The 22,198-nt window shown below is 38.3% G+C and overlaps 5 protein-coding genes across 5 annotated transcripts; all 5 read left to right on the plus strand.

Annotated features, from left to right (window-relative positions):
* The first annotated feature begins 3,598 nt into the window (after window positions 1–3,598).
* Window positions 3,599–5,512, plus strand: LOC102807461 (uncharacterized). The gene has a single exon (XM_006822266.2). It carries the CDS (start codon window positions 3,599–3,601, stop codon window positions 5,510–5,512), a length of 1,914 nt encoding a protein of 637 aa, XP_006822329.2.
* Window positions 5,513–5,536: 24 nt separating this feature from the next.
* Window positions 5,537–6,739, plus strand: LOC102807334 (uncharacterized). Its single transcript, XM_006822265.2, has one exon. The coding sequence runs from the start codon at window positions 5,537–5,539 to the stop codon at window positions 6,737–6,739; it is 1,203 nt and encodes a 400-aa protein (XP_006822328.2).
* A 218-nt stretch (window positions 6,740–6,957) lies between these two features.
* LOC144360403 (uncharacterized) lies at window positions 6,958–8,403 on the plus strand. Its single transcript, XM_085500660.1, has 2 exons — window positions 6,958–7,908; window positions 8,302–8,403. Exon 1 carries the CDS (start codon window positions 6,958–6,960, stop codon window positions 7,621–7,623), a length of 666 nt encoding a protein of 221 aa, XP_085356786.1. The 3' UTR covers window positions 7,624–7,908; window positions 8,302–8,403.
* A 2,195-nt stretch (window positions 8,404–10,598) lies between these two features.
* On the plus strand, window positions 10,599–15,943 carry LOC144356828 (echinoidin-like). Its single transcript, XM_085500661.1, has 5 exons — window positions 10,599–10,668; window positions 13,831–13,914; window positions 14,633–14,996; window positions 15,340–15,413; window positions 15,803–15,943. The coding sequence occupies exons 1-5, from the start codon at window positions 10,599–10,601 to the stop codon at window positions 15,841–15,843; spliced, it is 633 nt and encodes a 210-aa protein (XP_085356787.1). The 3' UTR covers window positions 15,844–15,943.
* A 2,222-nt stretch (window positions 15,944–18,165) lies between these two features.
* Window positions 18,166–20,847, plus strand: LOC100377000 (perlucin-like protein). The gene is made up of 5 exons (XM_002742203.4): window positions 18,166–18,218; window positions 18,325–18,408; window positions 19,225–19,588; window positions 19,930–20,003; window positions 20,580–20,847. Exons 2-5 carry the CDS (start codon window positions 18,351–18,353, stop codon window positions 20,618–20,620), a joined length of 537 nt encoding a protein of 178 aa, XP_002742249.2. The 5' UTR covers window positions 18,166–18,218; window positions 18,325–18,350; the 3' UTR covers window positions 20,621–20,847.
* The last annotated feature ends 1,351 nt before the right edge of the window (window positions 20,848–22,198 follow it).

Raw genomic sequence — 22,198 nt, forward strand, 5'->3', positions numbered from 1 at the left:
TGGGCAAAGACTATAAATCATATCCATGCCCCTAGACATGGCTACATCCGAGGTCATCATTTTGCCAATGCCATTCTTGCATGTCATTATTGCTGGTTGCATCATAGACGGGTCTATGGTTGCATAGACTAGACTATTAATGTACTTACACATATCGTATTTACACATATCGGCCTTAATTGGTTTTAGATGCTATTTTATTGGCATCGCGACAACTGTGGCCATGAAGGACCAGTCGGTTAGGTAATTGTTACTAGTCGCACCATGCACACACATCATATGAGTTCACAGGCCATAGGCCTAGCCATAGACCCTCTAACAAAAGTGTAGTGGTGGCGCGTTTGTTTACGGTGTGACGTCACCCGGATGTTTCACAGCGGGTAGCTGTTAAATCCTATAATCGTTATTAGCCCTGTGCTGGCAACAATCACTCTTGTAACGACTGTCGGCGTTGTTTTAATAGCGATAACGCTATTCTATGTAGTTTAGTGATTTTACTTGTATAGCGCCCTCTGTAGTTAACGAACAAACAGACCGGGACATGCCATCTTGAAGAGAAAGTTAGTCGGATTTGATTGACGAAGATAAAACAACAAAGTTTTAGTTGTATTTAGCACCGATCCCCGGAATAGAGGTACGCTTTGTGATTATAAGTTACTGTAGTTCATTTTGATATGCTTTTTATGTGATTTTGAGTACAATTTAGAGTTATATCATCGAGAAAGTAAAAACGCATTGCCGAGTGCACATAACAACATGACGCCATTGCTAATTTACATGTACTGAATATTTGCACTGAACTTGAAGTGTACTTGTTTATCGACTATGAAACGGCAGTTGTTGAACGTCGGTGTGATGGGATTACGTCCTTGTATTTTGATATGCCAGTGAAGTGTTGATTGGGCAGTATATGAGTCTATGTACATGTATTGATAGTGGACTGGTTTACCGGATATGCCTTTGCTCGAGTAACTTTATACTTGTTTACATTATTACTTAGTATTTTTGTATTTCTTTGTTTTTCTAGTTTTACGTGAATTTGTAATTCTCTCCACGAGTTCAATGAACCTTGACACTGGAGTGACCTTTGCGAACCAGTGACCAGTGAATAAACGACATTGATGTGAAATACTGGAGTGATTTATTTCTGACGCTTGCGGACTGCGACCCCTCAAGTGAACTGTTCCATTATTGATGAAATTAATTTGAAATGACACGATTTATCAATAATCATTCGCCACAGTAAAACTCTACCGGTGAGTACAACTCTAACTGGAGAAAACAAATGTGGAAATAAAGACCATGGCATCACATATAAGGGACCCTGGGTATACTAGTAGCTATGGAAGACCTATCAAGTTAACAGATAAAGCCCTGGAGAATGAATATGAAGAGAATAAGAAAAGGTATGAGCATGCATATAGACAACTCCACGGAATTATGCAGAACACATATGATTTAATAGCAAATAATGGTGATTCCAAGGCCATACATGAAGGTTATAAGGAATGTTTATTTCTATGTGAAAGATTTCTGCAGTGCGAACATGAGTATCGTGCTCTCCTATACGAAGACGAATTTAGTAAACATGAATCAATATTTTTACAAAGACGAGAATACATTGAATCATTTAAGTCTGCCGTGCAGTCTTTCTTTGCCAAGGAACAAGATAAGAAAGATCGTCATGCTGACGTTGACCAATACGACAGTGTTTCTCAAACAAGCAGAGCTTCCAGAAAATCAAAGAGCTCTAAGGCTAGTTCATGTTCCACCCATACAAATATTAGTATGCTACGACTCCAAGAAGACCAGAAAAGAGCTGAGTACGCTGCTCGTACAGCCGCCCACCAGGAGCGAATGCGCCTAGAAAGTGCCGCTCTTCAGAGAAGACGGCAAATTGATAAGGAAAAACGACGTCTAGAATTGATTAGAGAACAATCCTTGTTAGAGATTAAGGAAATGCAAGATGATCTTGAGTTCGAGATTAGAAATATGAAAGAAGAAATCGATCTCAAAGAAGTAATTGCCGTTAGTGAAAATAAGTCAAAGGTCCTAGATCAGTATGAGCAAGATGGAAGTCAGAGTGGGACAAAAACGACATACCATGGTCTATTAAAGGAACCTTCCTATCATGCTGATGAAACTCGTTATGCTAATACAGGTGACTGTGACACAAGACCAACAGAAGGGAGACGTATACGTTTTTCACCAGATACTACTGGAATATCATCTCTTAACCCCACACCATTACCGAGTACTAGGCAGCTGCAACCATTCCATATAGGCAGTAAATATACAGACGAGTCACAGTTTGCTTCAAGTCAAGATGTTGTCAATACCAGAACAAGGTCCGAAGGAAATTTTCCACAGGATATACATGTTCCAGACAATAGACCACCTTCAGTGACATTGCCAAACTATGAGCACATTTTGCATCAACCGTTAGAAGATAGCAATAACCATATTGATGAATCACAGACATCTCCACGTCAAACTGATTCTGCAGGTGCGCTAAACCGATTGGCTGATATATTATCTAGTCGACAGGAAGAGCTCCCAAGAAAGGAGCCGGATGTTTTCAGCGGTAATGTGTACGACTATCCTGCCTGGATTACTTCTTTTCAAACGCTTGTTGAACAGAGGAAGCCATTATCTGCTGACAGATTATATTACCTTGGCAAATATACTACTGGTGAAGCCAAAGACGTTATTAAAGGTCTACTGACGTTAAGTAGCGAAAAAGCTTATATCAAAGCAAAGAAATTACTAGCTGAGCGCTATGGAGATAAATTGATTGTCGCCGACACATACAAGAAACAAATCAATGACTGGCCACAGATAAAATCCAGCGATGGCAAGGAATTGAGAAAATTCACAGACTTTCTACTTCATTGTGAAACAGCCATGACGACCATTGGATATCTGAGGGTATTGAATGATCCTGATGAACAGAAGAAAGTTCTAAGGAAAATCCCAAAGAGTATTTCTGACCGATGGATGAGAAAGGTAGATAGTGTGCTGAATGATGAGTCTCACATGACACATGGTGATTCATATGATCGTTACCCGCCATTTGCTGAGTTGTGTCAGTTCCTAAGTAGAGAGGCTCGTATCGCATGTAGCCCAGCAAACTTGAAAGCTGATGATAAGAAAGAAGACTCAAAGCGTGGAAAAGGTAGTAAATATAGAGGTGCGAGAAGTTTTGCAACAGAGGCAGATGAGATTAAGAAGACTGCTGCTGTTGAAGAGCAACCCACATCAACCATCGACACAGCTAAAGTGAAACGATGTTGTGTTCTATGTAAGGGAGAACACATCTTAGAGAAATGTAAAGACTTTCTCAAAATGAAATATACAGAAAGAAAAGCTGTTGTGATGGGGACATAGATACCGTGATTGTAGATATAAGAAAGTATGTGACACTTGTAAGCGTGCTCACCCTACAGTACTACACGATGATGCATTCAAGCCAAATGTTAATGTTGGTAGGGAGCCCAAGCTTGATAGCGCCATATCACACAGCTTGCAAGTTAAACATACTAATGAGCAGAATGAAACAGAGAAACAGACATGCTCTCACTCACTTATCGTTCCTGTCATGTTACATCACCAAGAATCTCCAGGTCACCAAACATTGGTGTACGCACTACTAGACCCACAGTCAGATTCCTGCTTTTTATCAGAAACCACAATGAATAAGATCCTAGCAAGAGGATCTATAGTTAATTTAAAGCTTTCAACGATGCTAGATGAGAAGATAATTACTAGTAAGAAGATCGATGGTCTGGTTGTTAAGGATATGGATGGTGTTACAAATATAAATTTACCAAGTGTTTACACTAGAGAGGTGATTCCAGCCAGCCACAGCCAGATACCGAAGCCTGAAACCATCAGACAATGGCCTCACTTAAAGAAAGTCGCAGAGAAATTGTATCCATACCAGAGCGATGCTGAGATAGGCCTGTTAATTGGTCTGAACTGTACGCGTGCCTTGAAGCCCAGAGATGTCATACCTGGCAACGAGAACGACCCATATGCTGTCCAGGCAGCCCTAGGTTGGGGAGTTATTGGCATGATGCACAACCCGAATGACGACAGCATGAATAACTACAACTGCAGACTTGTGAGTGCCGATGAAAGAAGATGTCACTTTGCATACAAAACACAAGCAAAGGAGATTAACCCAGTTCAGTTAAAAAAGATGTTCGAAGTTGACTTTAATGAGAGGAGTTCAGAAGAAAAAGTCTCAATCGAAGACAAACGATTCTTGACGAAGGTTAGTGATGGAATCCATCAACGAGATGACGGGCATTTTGAAATTCCCTTGCCATTTAAGGATGATAATATCAATCTGCCAAACAATAAAATACTGGCTGTGAAACGATTAGCAAGGCTAAAAAGTAAGATGATAAAGGACTCGCAGTATAAGGCAGATTACATAGCCTTCATGAACGACATAGTAGACAAGGGATTTGCGGAGAAGATACCTGCTGATGAAGATTCTCAAGTAGAAGGTCGTATATGGTATATTCCCCACCATGGTGTATACCATGCTAAAAAACCTGGAAAGATAAGAGTAGTCTTTGACTGCAGTGCAGAATATCATGGTGAGGTCCTAAACCATCATCTATTACAAGGACCTGATTTGACAAACAATCTCACAGGAGTATTGTGTCGTTTCCGACAGGAGCCAATCGCATTCACTTGCGATATAGAAGGGATGTTTCACCAAGTCGGAGTCGATTCTAAAGACCGCGACTATCTGAGATTTCTCTGGTGGGAACACGGAAAACTAGACCAAGAGCCAATTGAGTTTAGGATGACTGTACATCTTTTCGGAGCCACATCATCACCAGGATGTGCTAACTTTGCCCTGAAGGCATCAGCCGATTTGTATGAAGATGAGTATGGTACTGCAGCAGCTGAATTTGTGAGAAAGGACTTCTACGTAGACGACGGTTTGAAATCGGTAGCATCTCCATCTGAAGCTATACATTTGATAGAAAGTAGTAAACTACTTTGTAAAAGAGGAGGATTCCGACTCCACAAGTATATCTCCAACAGTAAGGAGGTAATAGAAAGTATTTCTCCCAGTGAACGAGCCAAGGGTATACAGAACATTGACCTTCACTGCAATGAGCTGCCTATTGAACGCACCTTGGGAGTTCAGTGGTGTGTAGAATTGGATACCTTTCAATTTCGCATTGAGTTGAAGGATAAACCATTTACTAGACGTGGAATTCTATCCACCGTGAGTTCTGTATTCGATCCTCTCGGATTAGTAGCTCCACTTATACTTACAGGTAAACGGATACTCCAAGAACTAATCAGAGATGGAGCTGACTGGGATGATGCAATTCCAGCTGATATCAAAGTAAGATGGGAACGATGGAGGGCAGAACTTCTTCTTCTCTCAAAGCTTAATATTCCTAGATGCTATAAGCCAACAGACTTTGGTAAGTTGAAGATGGCTGAGCTGCATCACTTCTGTGATGCAAGTCAAACCGGTTAAGGTCAGTGCAGTTATTTGAGACTGATGGATGAACACAACAGAGTTTCCTGTTCTCTGGTTATGGGAAAGGCCAGAGTGACCCCGTCGAAGCCATTCACCATTCCTAGATTAGAACTGACGGCTGCAGTGACATCTGTAAGAGTGAGCAATTTCCTGGCCAAAGAGTTACAATATGAAGATATATCTCACACTTATTGGACTGACAGTATGGTGACACTAGGCTACATAACAAACGAGGCAAGGCGTTTTCACATCTTTGTGGCAAACCGAGTTCAACTAATTAGGGATTTTACATCTCCAGAGCAATGGCGACACATTGCTACCAAAGATAATCCTGCAGACATAGCGTCGAGAGGTGTCAGCGCAAAGGAATTGAACCAGAGTACTTTGTGGTGGAAGGGACCAACATTCCTATCGACAGCAGCGACGTTGATCCCAGAAACCAACCATGTAGATTTTCAACCTGACGACCCAGAAGTCAAGAAAGTAACTGTGTTGGTTACAAAAGTCAAACCGGGTAGCCATGCAGCCATATTAACAAGACTGGAATATTTTTCGAGCTGGCATAAGGCAAAGCGAGCTATCGCTGTATGTCTACGATTTAAGAAGAAACTAGTGAACCGAAGTGTGAAGCTGCCGAAAGTCTGTGAAGACTTAAAATCATTGAAGGAAGTGATAAAGATATCATACATACCTGTTGATGTCGACGAAATGCGAAGGGCTGAGCAGGAAATTATCAAATTAACACAGCAACAGGCATTTGCTAAAGAGTTGCAGATTCTCCATAATACAGAATTCTCAAGTACCACGACTGGTGGAGATAGCCGAAAGAAGCTCTCACTGAAGAAGACTAGCAACCTATTCCGACTGGACCCATACCTCGATGAAAGTGAAATACTTAGGGTAGGAGGAAGAATCAAAAGAGCGAATCTTCCTAGAGATATAACCCATCCAGTGTTATTGCCTAAGAAAGGTCATGTCACAAGTTTGATAATTTCACATTACCATGCAAGAAGTGGACATTCTGGGTGTGGTATGACGCTTAACGAAATTCGCGCTTCTGGATACTGGATAATAGCTTCCAGAGCAACAGTGTCGGCCTACGTGTGGAAGTGCATTCCATGCCGTAAATTACGTAGACCTGCACAAGTGCAGAGGATGTCTGATTTACCACGAGACAGACTAGAACCCACAGCTCCATTTACTACTTTGGACCTTTCTACGTGAAGGAAGGACGCCGTGAACTAAAACGATATGGTGTGCTTTTCACCTGTTTGAGCTCGCGTGCAATCCACATTGAGACTGCTAACTCACTAAGTACTGATTCGTTCCTGAACGCCTATCGCCGCTTCATTGGCCGCCGTGGACCGATTCGTCAACTTCGATCGGATAGAGGAACTAATTTTGTTGGTGCAAAGGGTGAATTACTATGTGCGTTGGCAGAGATGAATCATGAGAGAGTGCATCATGAGCTTCTAAAGGACAGTTGTGATTGGGTGACATTCAAAATGAACGTGCCTCATTCCAGCCACATGGGTGGAGTTTGGGAGAGAATGATTAGATCCGCCAGAAACGCTTTGTCTGCCTTACTGATGACACATGGTAAGCAGCTTGATGACGAGTTGCTTAGAACACTACTTGTTCAGGCAGAAGCCATTGTGAACAGTCGTCCCCTCACATACACTGATGTTAGTTCAACAAGCTCATTAGAACCACTCTCCCCTAGTCAAATATTGACATTAAAATCTAATGTTGTTCTTCCACCACCCGGAGAATTCCAGAGAGCTGATGTGTATTGTCGCCATCGTTGGAGGCGTGTGCAGTACCTCGCGAATGAATTCTGGAGCCGCTGGACTCTCCAAGAACGACGAAAATGGGTTGCCTCCCAACCAGATCTACAGAAGGATGACGTTGTGATGATGATGGATGATAGCCTGCCGCGATCCAGATGGCCACTTGCACGCATCATCGAAACTTTTCCCGGAGAAGATGGTCATGTCAGGAAAGTCCGCCTAGCAGTTGGACAGTCTATTTATGATCGACCAATACATAAACTTGTATTGTTAGTTAGCCAAGGTATCCCCGTCAAGGAGTCTGATGTTGAAGTATAAGACAATCCTCGATAGTATAGTAGTATTATTTGTAGATATAGTCTTTGATTTTTGTTGGGTAAATTGCTTCAATTTAGAGGAGCCATGTAACGACTGTCGGCGTTGTTTTAATAGCGATAACGCTATTCTATGTAGTTTAGTGATTTTACTTGTATAGCGCCCTCTGTAGTTAACGAACAAACAGACCGGGACATGCCATCTTGAAGAGAAAGTTAGTCGGATTTGATTGACGAAGATAAAACAACAAAGTTTTAGTTGTATTTAGCACCGATCCCCGGAATAGAGGTACGCTTTGTGATTATAAGTTACTGTAGTTCATTTTGATATGCTTTTTATGTGATTTTGAGTACAATTTAGAGTTATATCATCGAGAAAGTAAAAACGCATTGCCGAGTGCACATAACAACATGACGCCATTGCTAATTTACATGTACTGAATATTTGCACTGAACTTGAAGTGTACTTGTTTATCGACTATGAAACGGCAGTTGTAGAACGTCGGTGTGATGGGATTACGTCCTTGTATTTTGATATGCCAGTGAAGTGTTGATTGGGCAGTATATGAGTCTATGTACATGTATTGATAGTGGACTGGTTTACCGGATATGCCTTTGCTCGAGTAACTTTATACTTGTTTACATTATTACTTAGTATTTTTGTATTTCTTTGTTTTTCTAGTTTTACGTGAATTTGTAATTCTCTCCACGAGTTCAATGAACCTTGACACTGGAGTGACCTTTGCGAACCAGTGACCAGTGAATAAACGACATTGATGTGAAATACTGGAGTGATTTATTTCTGACGCTTGCGGACTGCGACCCCTCAAGTGAACTGTTCCATTATTGATGAAATTAATTTGAAATGACACGATTTATCAATAATCATTCGCCACAACTCTACTTCCCCAAAGAATGACGTTATCTTGCACACTCAATTCTGTTTTGCAGACAAAATATGGCTTTAATTCTGATTCATTCGCCTTTATACTCGCTGGCCATCCATGATGAATAAATCTTCGAACACAAGATAGGACTGGATCACAGTCTGTCCACTTCTTTATATCACTTGCAGTCACTGGTGAAACATCTAAGAACCCCATTAATAATACAGTATCTGTTGGCATAGGAATCTCTAGAGGACTTTCAGGTAGTGGTAACCTACTTAGTGCATCTGCATTACCCATCAGTTTTTCGGGTCTATAGACGAATGTGTAGTCATATGCAGACAATGTTAAACTCCATCGTTGTATTCGTGGTGAGGTCATAATTGGTACACCTTTGGCTTCATTAAATAATGACTGTAAGGGTTTATGGTCACTCAATATTTTAAAGTGCCTACCAAAGAGATAATTATGAAATTTCTTAACCCCAAATACAACTGCAAGTCCCTCCTTTTCGAGCTGTGAATAGTTTTTTTCTGCTGGTGCCAATGTACGCGAAACGAATGCGATTGGTTTCTCTGAGCCTTCACTTGTGACGTGAGAGAGTACGGCTCCAATACCATAAGGAGATGCATCACATGCAATAACAAATCCTTACTTGGATCATAATGAACCAACAACCTTGAAGTATTTAACAACTCTTAGGATTTCCTGAAAGCATCATCCTGTTTTTACCCCAGAACCATTTTGTGTTCTTGTTTAGTAACAGGTGTAGTGGGGCTAACACGGTAGACAGATTACCCACAAAACGACCATAGAAATTGAGAAAACCCAAATATGACTGTAATTCTGTGACATTACGTGGAATGGGTGCTTCCATTATCCTTACTTTCAACAGGATGTAACCCTTCAGCATCAATTTTGTATCCTAGGTATTCTACTTCTTTTGCATTGAAAATACATTTCTCTTTTCTTGCTCGAATCCCAGCTTCTGATAACTTGCACAGAACTGTCTCTAAATTCTGCGAATGTTCAGATTCTGACTCCCCAGTGATCAGAATATCATTAATGTATACACAGACATGTGGTATACCTTGCAATAGACTGACCATACATTTCTGCCATATCGACGATGATGAAGAAACACCACATGGGAGGCGGTTATACTGGAAGAGACCATGGAGTGTATTTGTCCTCCACTCAATGTAGCATATACATCTTCAATTCTTGGAATTGGATATGTGTTGACCTTTGACACCTGGTTTATTGTTACCTTGTAATCCCCACAAATACGGACATTTCCATTACCTTTCAGAACAGGGACAATAGGTGTGGCCCAGTCAGAGAACTCTACTGGCCGTAGGATTCCATCACGGGGAATTAGATCCAATTCTAGGTTAACTTTTGCTTTCATTGCTTATGGTACTTGGCGAGGCTTGAAGAATTTTGATTGGGCATTTGGGTCTACATGAATTTTCCCTGACATTTTCCTAACAGTGCCTAATCCTTCTTGAAAGACTTTAGCATACTTGTCCACCAATGTTTCTTGAAACTGTGAACTCTTAATATGACAAATATCAGCTCATTTTAGCTTGAATACCTTCAACCAATTTCGGCCTAATAAATTTGCACCACATCCTTCAACTACTAGGATTGGAACAGTAGCACTTTGACTATTGTACCTAGAATGAACATTAATTGTACCCAATTGTACCCACAGAGGTAGATTTACTAAGAGCTGGTATTTTACCTAAAACATTAACATATGTTTCTACGCTCATCAGAGATACAGATGCCCCTGTATCAATTTGCATGGTTACAAGCTGTTCATTTATCTGAAAATCTACCTCTAGGGGGCGCACTTTCTCTTGATCTGACCCCACAACATTGAAAAGCGTATAACTAGTGTCAAGAGTTTCTGAACTAATGTCACTTTGTACTAAGTTTGTTGCATGTTGATCATCCTTTCGTTTCCATGCTTGTTTACCATGTTGTTTACTTCTGCATGCTTTGGCAATATGTTCTTTCTTGCGACATTCAGAATCTGTGAAACGACACATTTCCTGTGAATGATATTTCCCTAGACAACGATAACATGGTTTGGTATTACCTTGGTTGTTGCCACTGTGGTTTCCAAGACTACCAGAACCTTTCTGTTTATTCTGGTTAGAATGTCGTCATACCAGTGAATAGCTCACATCACGTGTTAGGGGTCATCTCCAGTGACCTACAAGTAAGGGGCGTCTCACAAATATATAACATAATTATAAGTATACATTACACCAAGACAAAATGTCAAATGTGTCGCCATCTTGAGAGGGTAAACCTCTCTCTGACAGCCTCCCATGGATGATTTTATGTGTTTCATGGGCCATGATATCACATGACCGATATCAACGAATGACAATTACTCGACCCTTACTTTTTCGCATCGCATTTCATGTGATAGGTTTGTATAGGATCATTTTGTCCATATAACTGTATCTAAAACAATATTTTGGTAAGATTTGGGCATCTTTATGTGGTTATATTTAAACAAAACATTTTAAAAATCACCGCTGTTGCTTGTTTAATTGGCTAACTCTGCCTTTGATATTCTACACTGTATAAACAAATTCTCTTCTGTTTCATTAAATCATTTTTAGTCTGGTTTTGTGCAAACTTCATCAAAATTAGATCCTCAGTTGCATCTTTCCAAAACGAATGAACTTCCAGCATACCCGTAATACTAAGGTAATACGACGGGTATGGATGTTTATGTGACCGATCTCTCCACTGGCGTCATTATTTCTAAAATACGAATATTGTCCGTGAATATTATCGGTGTGTCGGTCCTCTCAACAATTCTTTGCGCGTGTTGTTAACGCTTAGTCTCTACCTGTGATAGCCGCCCTTTAAGTAATTCCATATTAAGAGGCTTAATCATGGAACGGAAATATTTGGGATGATAGGCGCCATCAATGATGCTAAACACTTCCCTATTTGATGATAAACGTCCGTGTTTGTCTTGTTATAACTGGTGTTACTTTCGTCGATTTTTAATATATTAGTGAGTATAAATCGACTAGCTACGAGGTAGAATGGATCACGAACTTTTACGTGACACAGGTCTTTGCTGCAGGTGTTTGTGAATGGTTCTCAGGCCTACTGCAAAAAACAACACTTCAGGAAGCCACTTGATTATGTGAACACTTACGTAAAAGAACACAAATGTAAACAGCATCAGAATAAATCGATGAAAATTTAATAAAATGTAATTGAACTCCCCGCGTAAGTTAGACATACTACCCATATTAATTTTAGTCATATCAAAGAACAAACACCATTTGTACCAGTGATAGAGCATCATGTATGTAAGGGATAAAAGAAATGGCAGGATATAAGCAACATGCTAGAGTCGATAAGATATATCGTCACGTTACGTCACGTCATACGACGTGCGGGTCCCCGATTCCCACTCCACACATATGCACACATCTCTACACAGACAAACGTTACTTTTATATACTGAATGTTGTATATCACGGTACTAATGGAAACGACAGAAATACGAGTGCATAAGCAGCATGTTATGTTAACACTGACTCTGAGTCGATCTTGTCACGTCACGCCACACAACATCGAATAAAGCGACGAACTCCCCCCAAACCTCCACACATATGCACACATCTCTACACAGACAAATGTTACCTCTATATAAATGCCGTTTACCACAGTACTCGATCTTTAGGTTTGAATACAAATTAATGCGTGTGTACACACATAATTGCTGCTGAAGCAGAAGAGCTGCCACGAGGGTGGTACCCATTGTTCGTGTGTCACCGTGACGCAAACTCATCAATCAAATCACGAATTATGATGACAGATCTGTCTCGTTAAATATGACCAGAAGCTGGTAATACGGAAATCATTTATGTGACCACTTGTGTGACCAATACCAATACCATATCACCTTTTGACCCATGCACTATTGAACCCAATTCACTAAATTCACATTTCAAAATAAAAAACGAGTTTAAAAAACAAAAGATAAAGCCACGGTCATTAACACATAAACAGTTACATGTCTATCATATGATGAAATATTTATTTTCTAAAATGCAGCCTGAATACAAAATGCAGTAGTGGTGGTTGAAATGGTCATTTGGATGACAATACGAAAAAATGCCGATGTACCTCTAGAACTACGCAGTTGTGCACCACATTTGTAGAAGTAAACATCAGTGTCCTCTATTGCCAAACTGTATTGATGATGATACTTCAAGTTGAATAATATTATAATTACCAAATAAACAATCTGACGGGTACAATCGCCAACACATATATTGCGAACCAGGAAGTATAACACTTCGAAGGTCTAATTATGATGATTGAAAAACAGTTGGTTTTGGTGACCCGGAATTGATAATGAATTATTGGCTAAAGCTGTATTCCTACTTTATAATAAATGCAGAAGACTGATTATTGTATACTTACATATAATATATCAAGTATCATGTGTATGTCATAAAAATCATAAAATCAACTGGTTTGGCAACAAAACCTGAAATATCCAAGCACTAAATCTAATCTGAGTCTAATCATGAAATCGAACATAGTTTTCATTGCTTATTGTCGTAATCAATCAAAAACACTTTATTTCAGAGAATGTCCAAATTCGATTTTAATTCCTCTTGGATGAAATCTTATCGTGGACCGTATTCAGTTCAAAACACTTATAATATTTTAGAGGTCAACGAGAGGTGTCTACAGATCACACAAATGGGGAGCTAACTTTGAAGTGTATATTTAATAATGTTGGCCGATTAATCTTGTCAAGTGGAAACCCGCACAAAAGTCAGTGTCAGAAACTTAATATACAATGCGAATTTCACTCTTACTGCTGACACACTCATCTGAACAATCACCATTTGATTTTAAGTGGGCTGAACAAAACAAGTAACGTAGTAGACATTTCAGTTTTCCACAAATAAAAACACAGGTGTAATTTGAAAATTGATGCTCCTCAAATAAGTTCATTTCAATCCCTCGAAAAAACCATTGTGCTTTTATAACTATACAGAAGCATTATCAAGTTGACACGAATTTTGTCCAAATATGTACTTGGGATGTTTGTTGGGTGTGCTGGACAGATGTTCTACCAAGTTTATTTCTCTATAAATTACACTCACACACTCCCTAACATCACCACTTTTGCACTAACTGATTATATGTAAGTTCGGCACGTACAATATGAAAACATAACATTCCTAGAAACGTACTGTTCTTTTTTTAATTCGTTCTAGTTGTTTTTCTTACTCTACTTATTATCTATTTTTTGCTTACAGATTCCAGTAACATTGGTAATATCAGAATGAATTGTTTGGCGTCAGTACTCTGTGTGTTGTTGGTGCCATTCATTTTTGCACAAGGTATGTATTGTATCTTACCACCATGTATGGCAGTTTAAAGCGAAAAGAAGGGGAATTCTTCCACTTTCAAATTGACTATTACCATCATCCTCCATTTACAATTGGACGGGCACAATACTTTTTACTTTTTTGGTTAGAGTTCATCCATGAATAATGCTTCCCTTTCGAGCTCATTTGTCAAATTCAATTCAAAAGTATGTTTTATTCCATCAAATCTATTTGTCTATTTAAGGTCTATTTGTCATCATTTTTCGAAGTATTTCTCTCAAGGTTTAGAATGTCTTTCTGTCAGGGTTAAAGATCTCTTTGCAGAGTTGGGAAGTTTTCTCTGTCAGCGTTTGAAATTTCACTTTGGCTGAGTTTGGGACATCTCTCTTACTTGGTTTGAGAAGTCTTTTAATCAGGATTTGAGATGTCTGTCTTTCAAGGATTGAGAGTTGTCTCTGTCAGAGGATGAAGAGGTTTCCTAACAGGGTTTCAGCTGTCAGGATTTGAGACGTCTCTCTGTCAGCGAATTAACATTTTTTTCTGTTAGGGTTAGAGAGGACTCTCGTTGCGTGTTTTCACCAGTTAACATTTTGTTGAGCTTGACCGGTGAACGTTACCAATTGCCTGACCAGCGACTCTTCCCTTTTGGATATTCTGTATCGAAACGGTAATTGAACACATTGTATTTTCATATACCTGTCTTATTTCAACGAATATATTTTATTTTCAGACATTGCACTGTATGACACGGCATGTAGCCGCGTACCTGGCAGAACCGTTGAATATCACTTGTTCACGGACGAACTGTTTTGGCACGAGGCTCAAACCTTTTGTCGCGAAAAGGTTGGGGGAATTCTGGCTAGAATTCCCAACAAAGAAACAGACGATCTTATACGAAACCACATATTTTCCACTCACGCTGCTGAAGTCGTTCAAACTGGATTTTGGATTGGTTACAATGACATCCGTGCTGAAGGCGAATATGAGTGGGCTGGCGGTGAGCTTTTGTGTCAAGATTACGTGAACTGGGCGAACAATGAACCAAATAATAATACTAAAAAGAGGGCAGAAGGACAGGACTGTGTACAATTGAGGTGAGGGTAATATACATTCATTTCCATGCAGTTCACAAACTGAGTTCAGTTCTTTACTACTTCCATGTACGGATATACGGTATCTGCTTATTGAGACATGATATAATTCGCTGACATGCTAACATTTTGGTGGTAATGGACAGAAATATAAACAGCTGTATCATGTTTGATGCATCGCTAGAGACTGCTGACAACATTTCGGGTTTCGACAGGGAAAACAAATAAACACAATTATCTCAAAACAATGAAAGTGGAAAGCTGCAAATTTGCAGATAGATTGTGAGAAGACAAAATGATGAGTATTTAAAATTATAATGCGTATTTGTGATTGTTTTGTCTTCAGAAAAGCTGCTGATTTTCGGTGGGATGATGAGTACTGTGACTACAGAAGGAAAGGGTTTATTTGCGAGACAGCGGGTAAGCCAGTGTTATTTACCATTTTTGTCAACGGGTGTGCTCATAAAATAGGCACTCTGATGTCACACAGGATTTCCCAAACAACCAAATGATTGTTTGACTAGTGTTTAAATTTGAAAAAAAAAAACGTTTGTCAAAAAATTTCGAAATCGATGTTTTTATAACCATACATAATTTCTCAGTTTTAGCTATTGTGTGTGTGTATTTATTTTATTTTATTTTATATCAGTTCTATTTTATATAGGTGATGGTTAGATTAGGGCACTCTCATTTTTTTCATAAAGGGAAGCTTATTTAACATAACCTGTACCTGTATTTTCCCCTCTGTATATGATTTTACTAATGTCCAATCCACACCACCAAAATAATCCCTACTATTTTGATTTCAGTCTGTGATACGTTCGCTAAATGCAATATCTGCAACAACTAAAGAGTACACATATTTGAGACAACGTACCACGTGACGAATGGATCTCTGCTGGTTATATTTTTTCTTCTTCTATTCGCATCAATGCTTTCCGCAGATTATGAGGTTTATTATACGCTACAAATCTTCTAAATTAAAAATGTTTTTTCTCGTTTATTATGGCATGGCATTAAAATAATCAAGCAAACTTGTTGCAAAAGTGTCTATCTCGTTAAATATAGTTAAATATAGTTCATCGATCGTGAGCTGGCAAATATATATAGTCTGGCAGTTAGACAAGCGAGAAGACGGGACATTGAAAACCACATGTCATCTACGACCTACGATTTCTATGTTATTTCTTAGATTGGTGGAAATGAAAAATAATGTACGATACATGATATGAAGGGATGTAATATGCAAGGGACGTTCGGAAAATAATCTTCGAAAGGCTAGACCTGCTATCGAGCAACAATAACAAATCTCCAATTATGGCCGTGAGTTGCTATATTACACGTCAATAAAATATTTAGTTTTAACAGCTTGTAAAATCTAGGAAAATAGTGACATTATTTGAGACTTTGTTAACCAAGGGGTGAATAACCAAACGCGTCTCGAAATATTCTGTACATGCGCGACATAGATTATGCGAAATACTTCCTTATTTGGTAATAAATGTACATGTGTTTCTTCTTATATCTGGTGTTGATTTTCAAGAAATATGTATGTTATTGAAATCAACTAGATACAAACTAGGAAGGATTTGATTACGTGCCATCACGTGACATCGGTTTTCCAGTGTGTGTTTGTTTGTGAATAGTTCTCACGCCCACAGCAAAAACAACACTTCAGGAAGCTACTTAATTGGGGAAGTGAAAGCTAAACATTTTTTTTTTTAAATCTGAATAAATCGATGAACATATTATAAAATGCGATTGAACTCCCCGCGAAAGATAAACATACACATGTCCTTAAAATCGAATGTCTAATGTGATTAATGTCATTTGGTAATTTTAATTTTAGTCATATCAAAGACCATTTGTACCAGTGATAGGGCAGCATGTATGTAAAGTTTTCAAATATGACAGGGTATAAACAACACATGCTAGTTTTCACTGGGTTGACAAGAGATGTTGTCAGTCACACGACGTCAAAGTTGCACACATCGAATGCCGGGATCGAATGATGACACCCACACACATATGCACACATTTCCCCCACAGACAAACGTTACTTCTGTATAATAATTCCCCTTGTCATGCGTATGGTACGCGTCATCTATGTCTAACTACGGATTAAAGCGTGTGTACACACAATGGATGTAGTGGAAGAGCTTCAACGAAGATGGCAGCACGGCGAACGATATGAACAAAATGAAAGAAGAAGACCACATCATGTCACCATTTAATCTATCCATTTCCACTATGTGTACCTATTGAACAAATTAGGCGAGATTATGAAATCGACAACATGGATAATTTTAAATGTGAAAATGTAGTCTGGTTGCAAAAAATCATTTGTAGTAGTGGTGGTTGAAGGAGCGGGTACGAGAAACACAACCACAATTTCTGACGTGTCTCTAGAACTACCCCCAGTCAGTAGAGCATAGCGTACACATCCATGGTCCCTCGAATTTACAAAATGGGTGATGATAACACGCACATTGGACAATATTTTAATTATAAAATAATATAATGAGTGCAATTGTCGAATATTTCGAACGGGGAATTGTTACACTTCAAAGTTCCAATTCTTTAACAATGAAAACGTCCAATGACTACGTTCCTAGGTATCGTTAATGATTACTTGGCTTAAGACACTAGACATATTATCAAATCATAATATTCCTCCGATTTAATTATTATTCAGTGATAATTGGTTTTACCTCTGAATGTACAACTTGCGTATCCTTTCTGAATAAAATTAATATCTACTCCTAATTCTTTTACATGAAGTTGAACTAACAGCACAATCCTTATAGCAACCCGCACAAAGGTCAGTGTCGCAACACTATACGAATTCCATCATTGTCGGTTCTACTCAACAATAGCCATTTGCTTTTAAGGTGGCAAAAAAACAAGTAAAACTGTAGACTTTTCAGATACCTACAAATAAAAAAAACAGGTGTCAGTTTAAAAATTGATGTTTTTTTTTCAATTATATTTATTTCATTTTTTATCACTCTAAAACTATTGTGCCTTTGATCTGTATAGATGCATTAATACGTATCAAGTTACTTCCTGTTGACACGAATCTTTTCCAAATATGTACTTTGGATGTTTGTTTGGTGCGCGGAACAGATGTTCTATGACGTCTGTCTCTCTATAAATTCGGTTTACCCATTCCCCAACATCACCACTTTTGTCGAATCACACGACGAACGCAATAACAGCTTAAATGTAAGTATAACATATATGCTAACAAATCATGATATTTCAAGAAACGTATTGCTGTTAATATGTACAATTCATTTTAGTCAATGTACAATTCATGTTTTGTTTACAGATTCCAGTAGCTTTGGTAATATCAGAATGAATTGTTTGGTGTCAGTTTTCTTTGTGTCGTTGGTGCCATTCATTTTTGCAGAAGGTATGTATTGTATTCAAGGAGCGTATCTACGTACAAATGTATTATATAAATATATAACCCGCAAGATGAATCGCAGTATTTTGTAAGGAGAGATGAAGCATTCTCTCAATTGAACTATAACTATTTTGTATGGAGTGCGTTTTATTGATTTGGCTCGAGTTCATATATGAGATTGAAACCTAACGTGTGCCCTACACACCCATCTTTTGTCAAATTCATGATTTTATTCATTGTTACGATTTAATTCAATTCAAGTACAGACTCAATTCAAGTAATTCCGCTTCCATTAAATGTGCACCCATGCACTTTACTTCATCGTAGTGTTAACATCGCCACAATTTAATTTGTAAAGCTTCATATAAATCAAGTCACATTTCTGCCTGGGTTTGGGAAGTTTTTCTGTCGGGAGATTCGAAGGTCTCTCTGTCAGGTTTGAGAGGCCTCTCTTTCAGAGTTTGGGATCTCTCTGTGTCATTCTGTTTGAATTTGAAATATATAGTTGCTGGGAGGTTACCATAGTCAAACACGAAGGCTCATTCGGCTTTGTTGACGTAACAATGGACAACATGTTGTGGGACTTGACACGAAGAATGACGTCACCACTTGACGAGTAAGCCCACCGAACATTCTGTATCATTTTTCCTCATATAAAATTGAAACGTTACCAATTATGACGAGGAGCGCCCTTCCCCGAAATATTCTGAATCTTGTAGTACAATCTACTGTCATGGAAAAGAAATTGTACAATTTGTATTTCACAAAGTACTTGAACTCTAGTAAATATCACTTTAACTAAAACTTTATATTGCATTTCAGAAGTTTCACAGTACGACACAGTATGTAACCGCGTACCTGGCAAGACCGTGGAATATCACTTGTTCACGGATGAAATGTTTTGGCTCGAAGCTCAGACCTACTGTGCAGACAAGCTTGGGGGAATTCTGGCTAGAATTCCAAACAAAGAAACAGACGATCTTATACGAAACCACATAATTTCCTCTGGCGCAGGCGATGTCGTTCAAACGGGATTTTGGATTGGTTACAATGACATCCGTGCTGAAGGCGAATATGAGTGGGCTGGCGGTAAACTTCTGTGTCAAGATTACGTGAACTGGGCGAACAATGAACCAAATAACAATACTAAAAAGAGGCTAGAAGGACAGGACTGTGTACAATTGAGGTGAGAACAATATAAATTCATTTTCGTGCAGTTCAGTGGTTTATTAATTCCGTGTACTGAAGATATGCCTATTGAGAGACTTACAGTAATACCCCATAATACAGTACGCTGTCCATTTCAAATTTCACACACTCTTGGAAAAAGATTTGAACATCTGTATGATATTCTTCAATGCGCTGAAATCTTTTGAGATGATCTGGTGCAATGTCCGGCAAAACAAATAACCTCCAATCTTCCAAAACAATAATATGAGCAGCTACAAATTTGATAAATGATTGTTAAAAGACATCTTTGTGAGTATATAAAATTATAACGCGTAATTGTGATTGGTGTCTCTTCAGGAAAGCTGTTAATTTTCTGTGGGATGACGAGTACTGCGACTACAGAAAGAAAGGGTTTATATGCGAGACAGCGGGTAAGTAAACACTACGTGTTATGTACTATTACTACTTTCAAAGTTATTGCTCATCTCATTTACGATGGGAACTTTGACCTTTCATTTCATTGGTTGTAATCAATGAAATGCTAAAACAAAATGACATGTGTCGTAGCAAATCAGTAAGATATGCATTATGTTTATGTTAATATCATTTGATCGACCAGACATACATTTGAAACCAATCCAGATTTGCATACGCCAAGCATGAACCTCTAACATTAAACCTCATATGTATTCATTTGATGTTACAAAGCTCATTTTGGCTCATTTTCATGATTAAAAAAACATAGAAAAGTTTATCAAAAAACACGTTTAGATTTTTTATGACACATGTTATCAGTTTCAGCTCTTTTGCACGTTGATTTGATTGTGTAACTTCCTAGACGCGAACCACTCTGTATATTATATTTTCGACTATGTGTCATTTCTTTCGCAGGGGAGAATTTGTTTTTATATATAATGTGTCTCCTATTTCCTTCTGATTATTTGATTATAATAATGTCGAAAACACCCCAACAAAATAATGGACCATCCCTTTTATTTTGATTTCAGTCTGTGATGCATTCGACAAATGCAATATCTGTTACAAGTAAAGAATGAATTATTTCCCGTACTTCTATTGGTGACAACGCACCACGTGACGAATGGGTTTCCGTTGGTAGCAGTTTTTCTTCTTAGTTTGTCATCGATGAATTCCACTGTTTGTAACGTCTATTATATGCCACATTTCCTAAATATCAGAATATCAGAAATGTCATATTTTCTTTATACCACATATCATGGCATCTAAATAAACAAGCAAACTAGTCTCACTATACAAGTGTCTATTTCTACGAATGGTAAATCATGAGAACTATTCACAATATCAGTTGCAACAAACAAGTTTATTGTCATGGGAACGTGGATGTATTACTTATTATCGAAAACAGCAAGCATGTTTTTATCACGTTACACACTAGTCTGTCAATTTCATGATTCGTCTAATGAGTTTACATGTCTATAGAAAAGTGTCGTCAAACGAATTTTACCTCGGTTTATAGAAAAGCATACGGGATTTGCGGACATTGTTGGCTCTCGATATTTGGGTAAAGTATAAATAACATTATACTAAACTGAAAACCGTTATCATAATCCTAGAAAGTATATTTCCGAAAACACAATGTTCAACAAACAAACAAACAAACAATGGGCGGCCATATATGTACATTTCGGCTAGCTCATCACCATACTTGTCAACAAGCTCAGGCGGAAGTCCTCTATGACATGATGGAAAATGAGTATATATGTACATAATTGCCACAAGATTATTGCCTTATTCATCAGGGAACTTATTATCATATTTGTGGACAAGCTCATAGTCATATCCATCTACAAGTGATTACAGTATTTATCCGCAAGTACATTGGTATATATGTCAACAAACCCAGACACATGTGCTGACACGATAACGAGTGGGTTGGCAAACGTATATAGTGTGGAAGTCGGAAACGCGAGTGACGGGGCACTAAAAACCACGTGTCCGTTACTTCCCAAGATAATTCTTAGATTAATGGGAATGAACAATACTGTAAGATAAATGATGTGTGGGGATAAAATAAGAATGTGACGTTAAGAAAATACTTTTTCGGGAAGACTTGCTTATCGAGCAACAATAACAAACCCAAAATTCCAGCTGTGCTGTATTACACGTAAATAAAACAGTTAGTTTTATCGGCTTGTGAAATCTAGAACAATATTGACATTTATTGAGATTATGATGGAGAAGGTTGAAATCATTTACTTTATGACCCATGAATCAATTTTATGTAACGCACCTGGCAATCAACCAATATGCAGTAAACTCGGTAGCGAAAAATGTAAACAATTGTCATGAATATTTGTAGTAAATATCTGAACTGTAAATATCAGAAAACTGGCTACTGTTATTACGTAACCTTATTATCCAAAGCAACATTCAGCATACGTCAATTACAGTAAATTGATTATAAATGGTGTGATATTTGATCGTTTTGCTGTTTGATTGATACATATGTTTGATTATACACATATGATATATACATATATATTAGCCGTGTTCTTCTATCGATAATATCACAACATCGTTCTGTTGTTATCTGGCGAAACTCACTTTATAATAGAGTGCATTATTTAACTTGTGGTTTTTCAAAGAC

Source organism: Saccoglossus kowalevskii, chromosome 6 (genome assembly GCF_978046115.1).
Source record: "Saccoglossus kowalevskii chromosome 6, keSacKowa6.1, whole genome shotgun sequence".
Taxonomy (NCBI): Eukaryota; Metazoa; Hemichordata; class Enteropneusta; family Harrimaniidae; genus Saccoglossus; species Saccoglossus kowalevskii.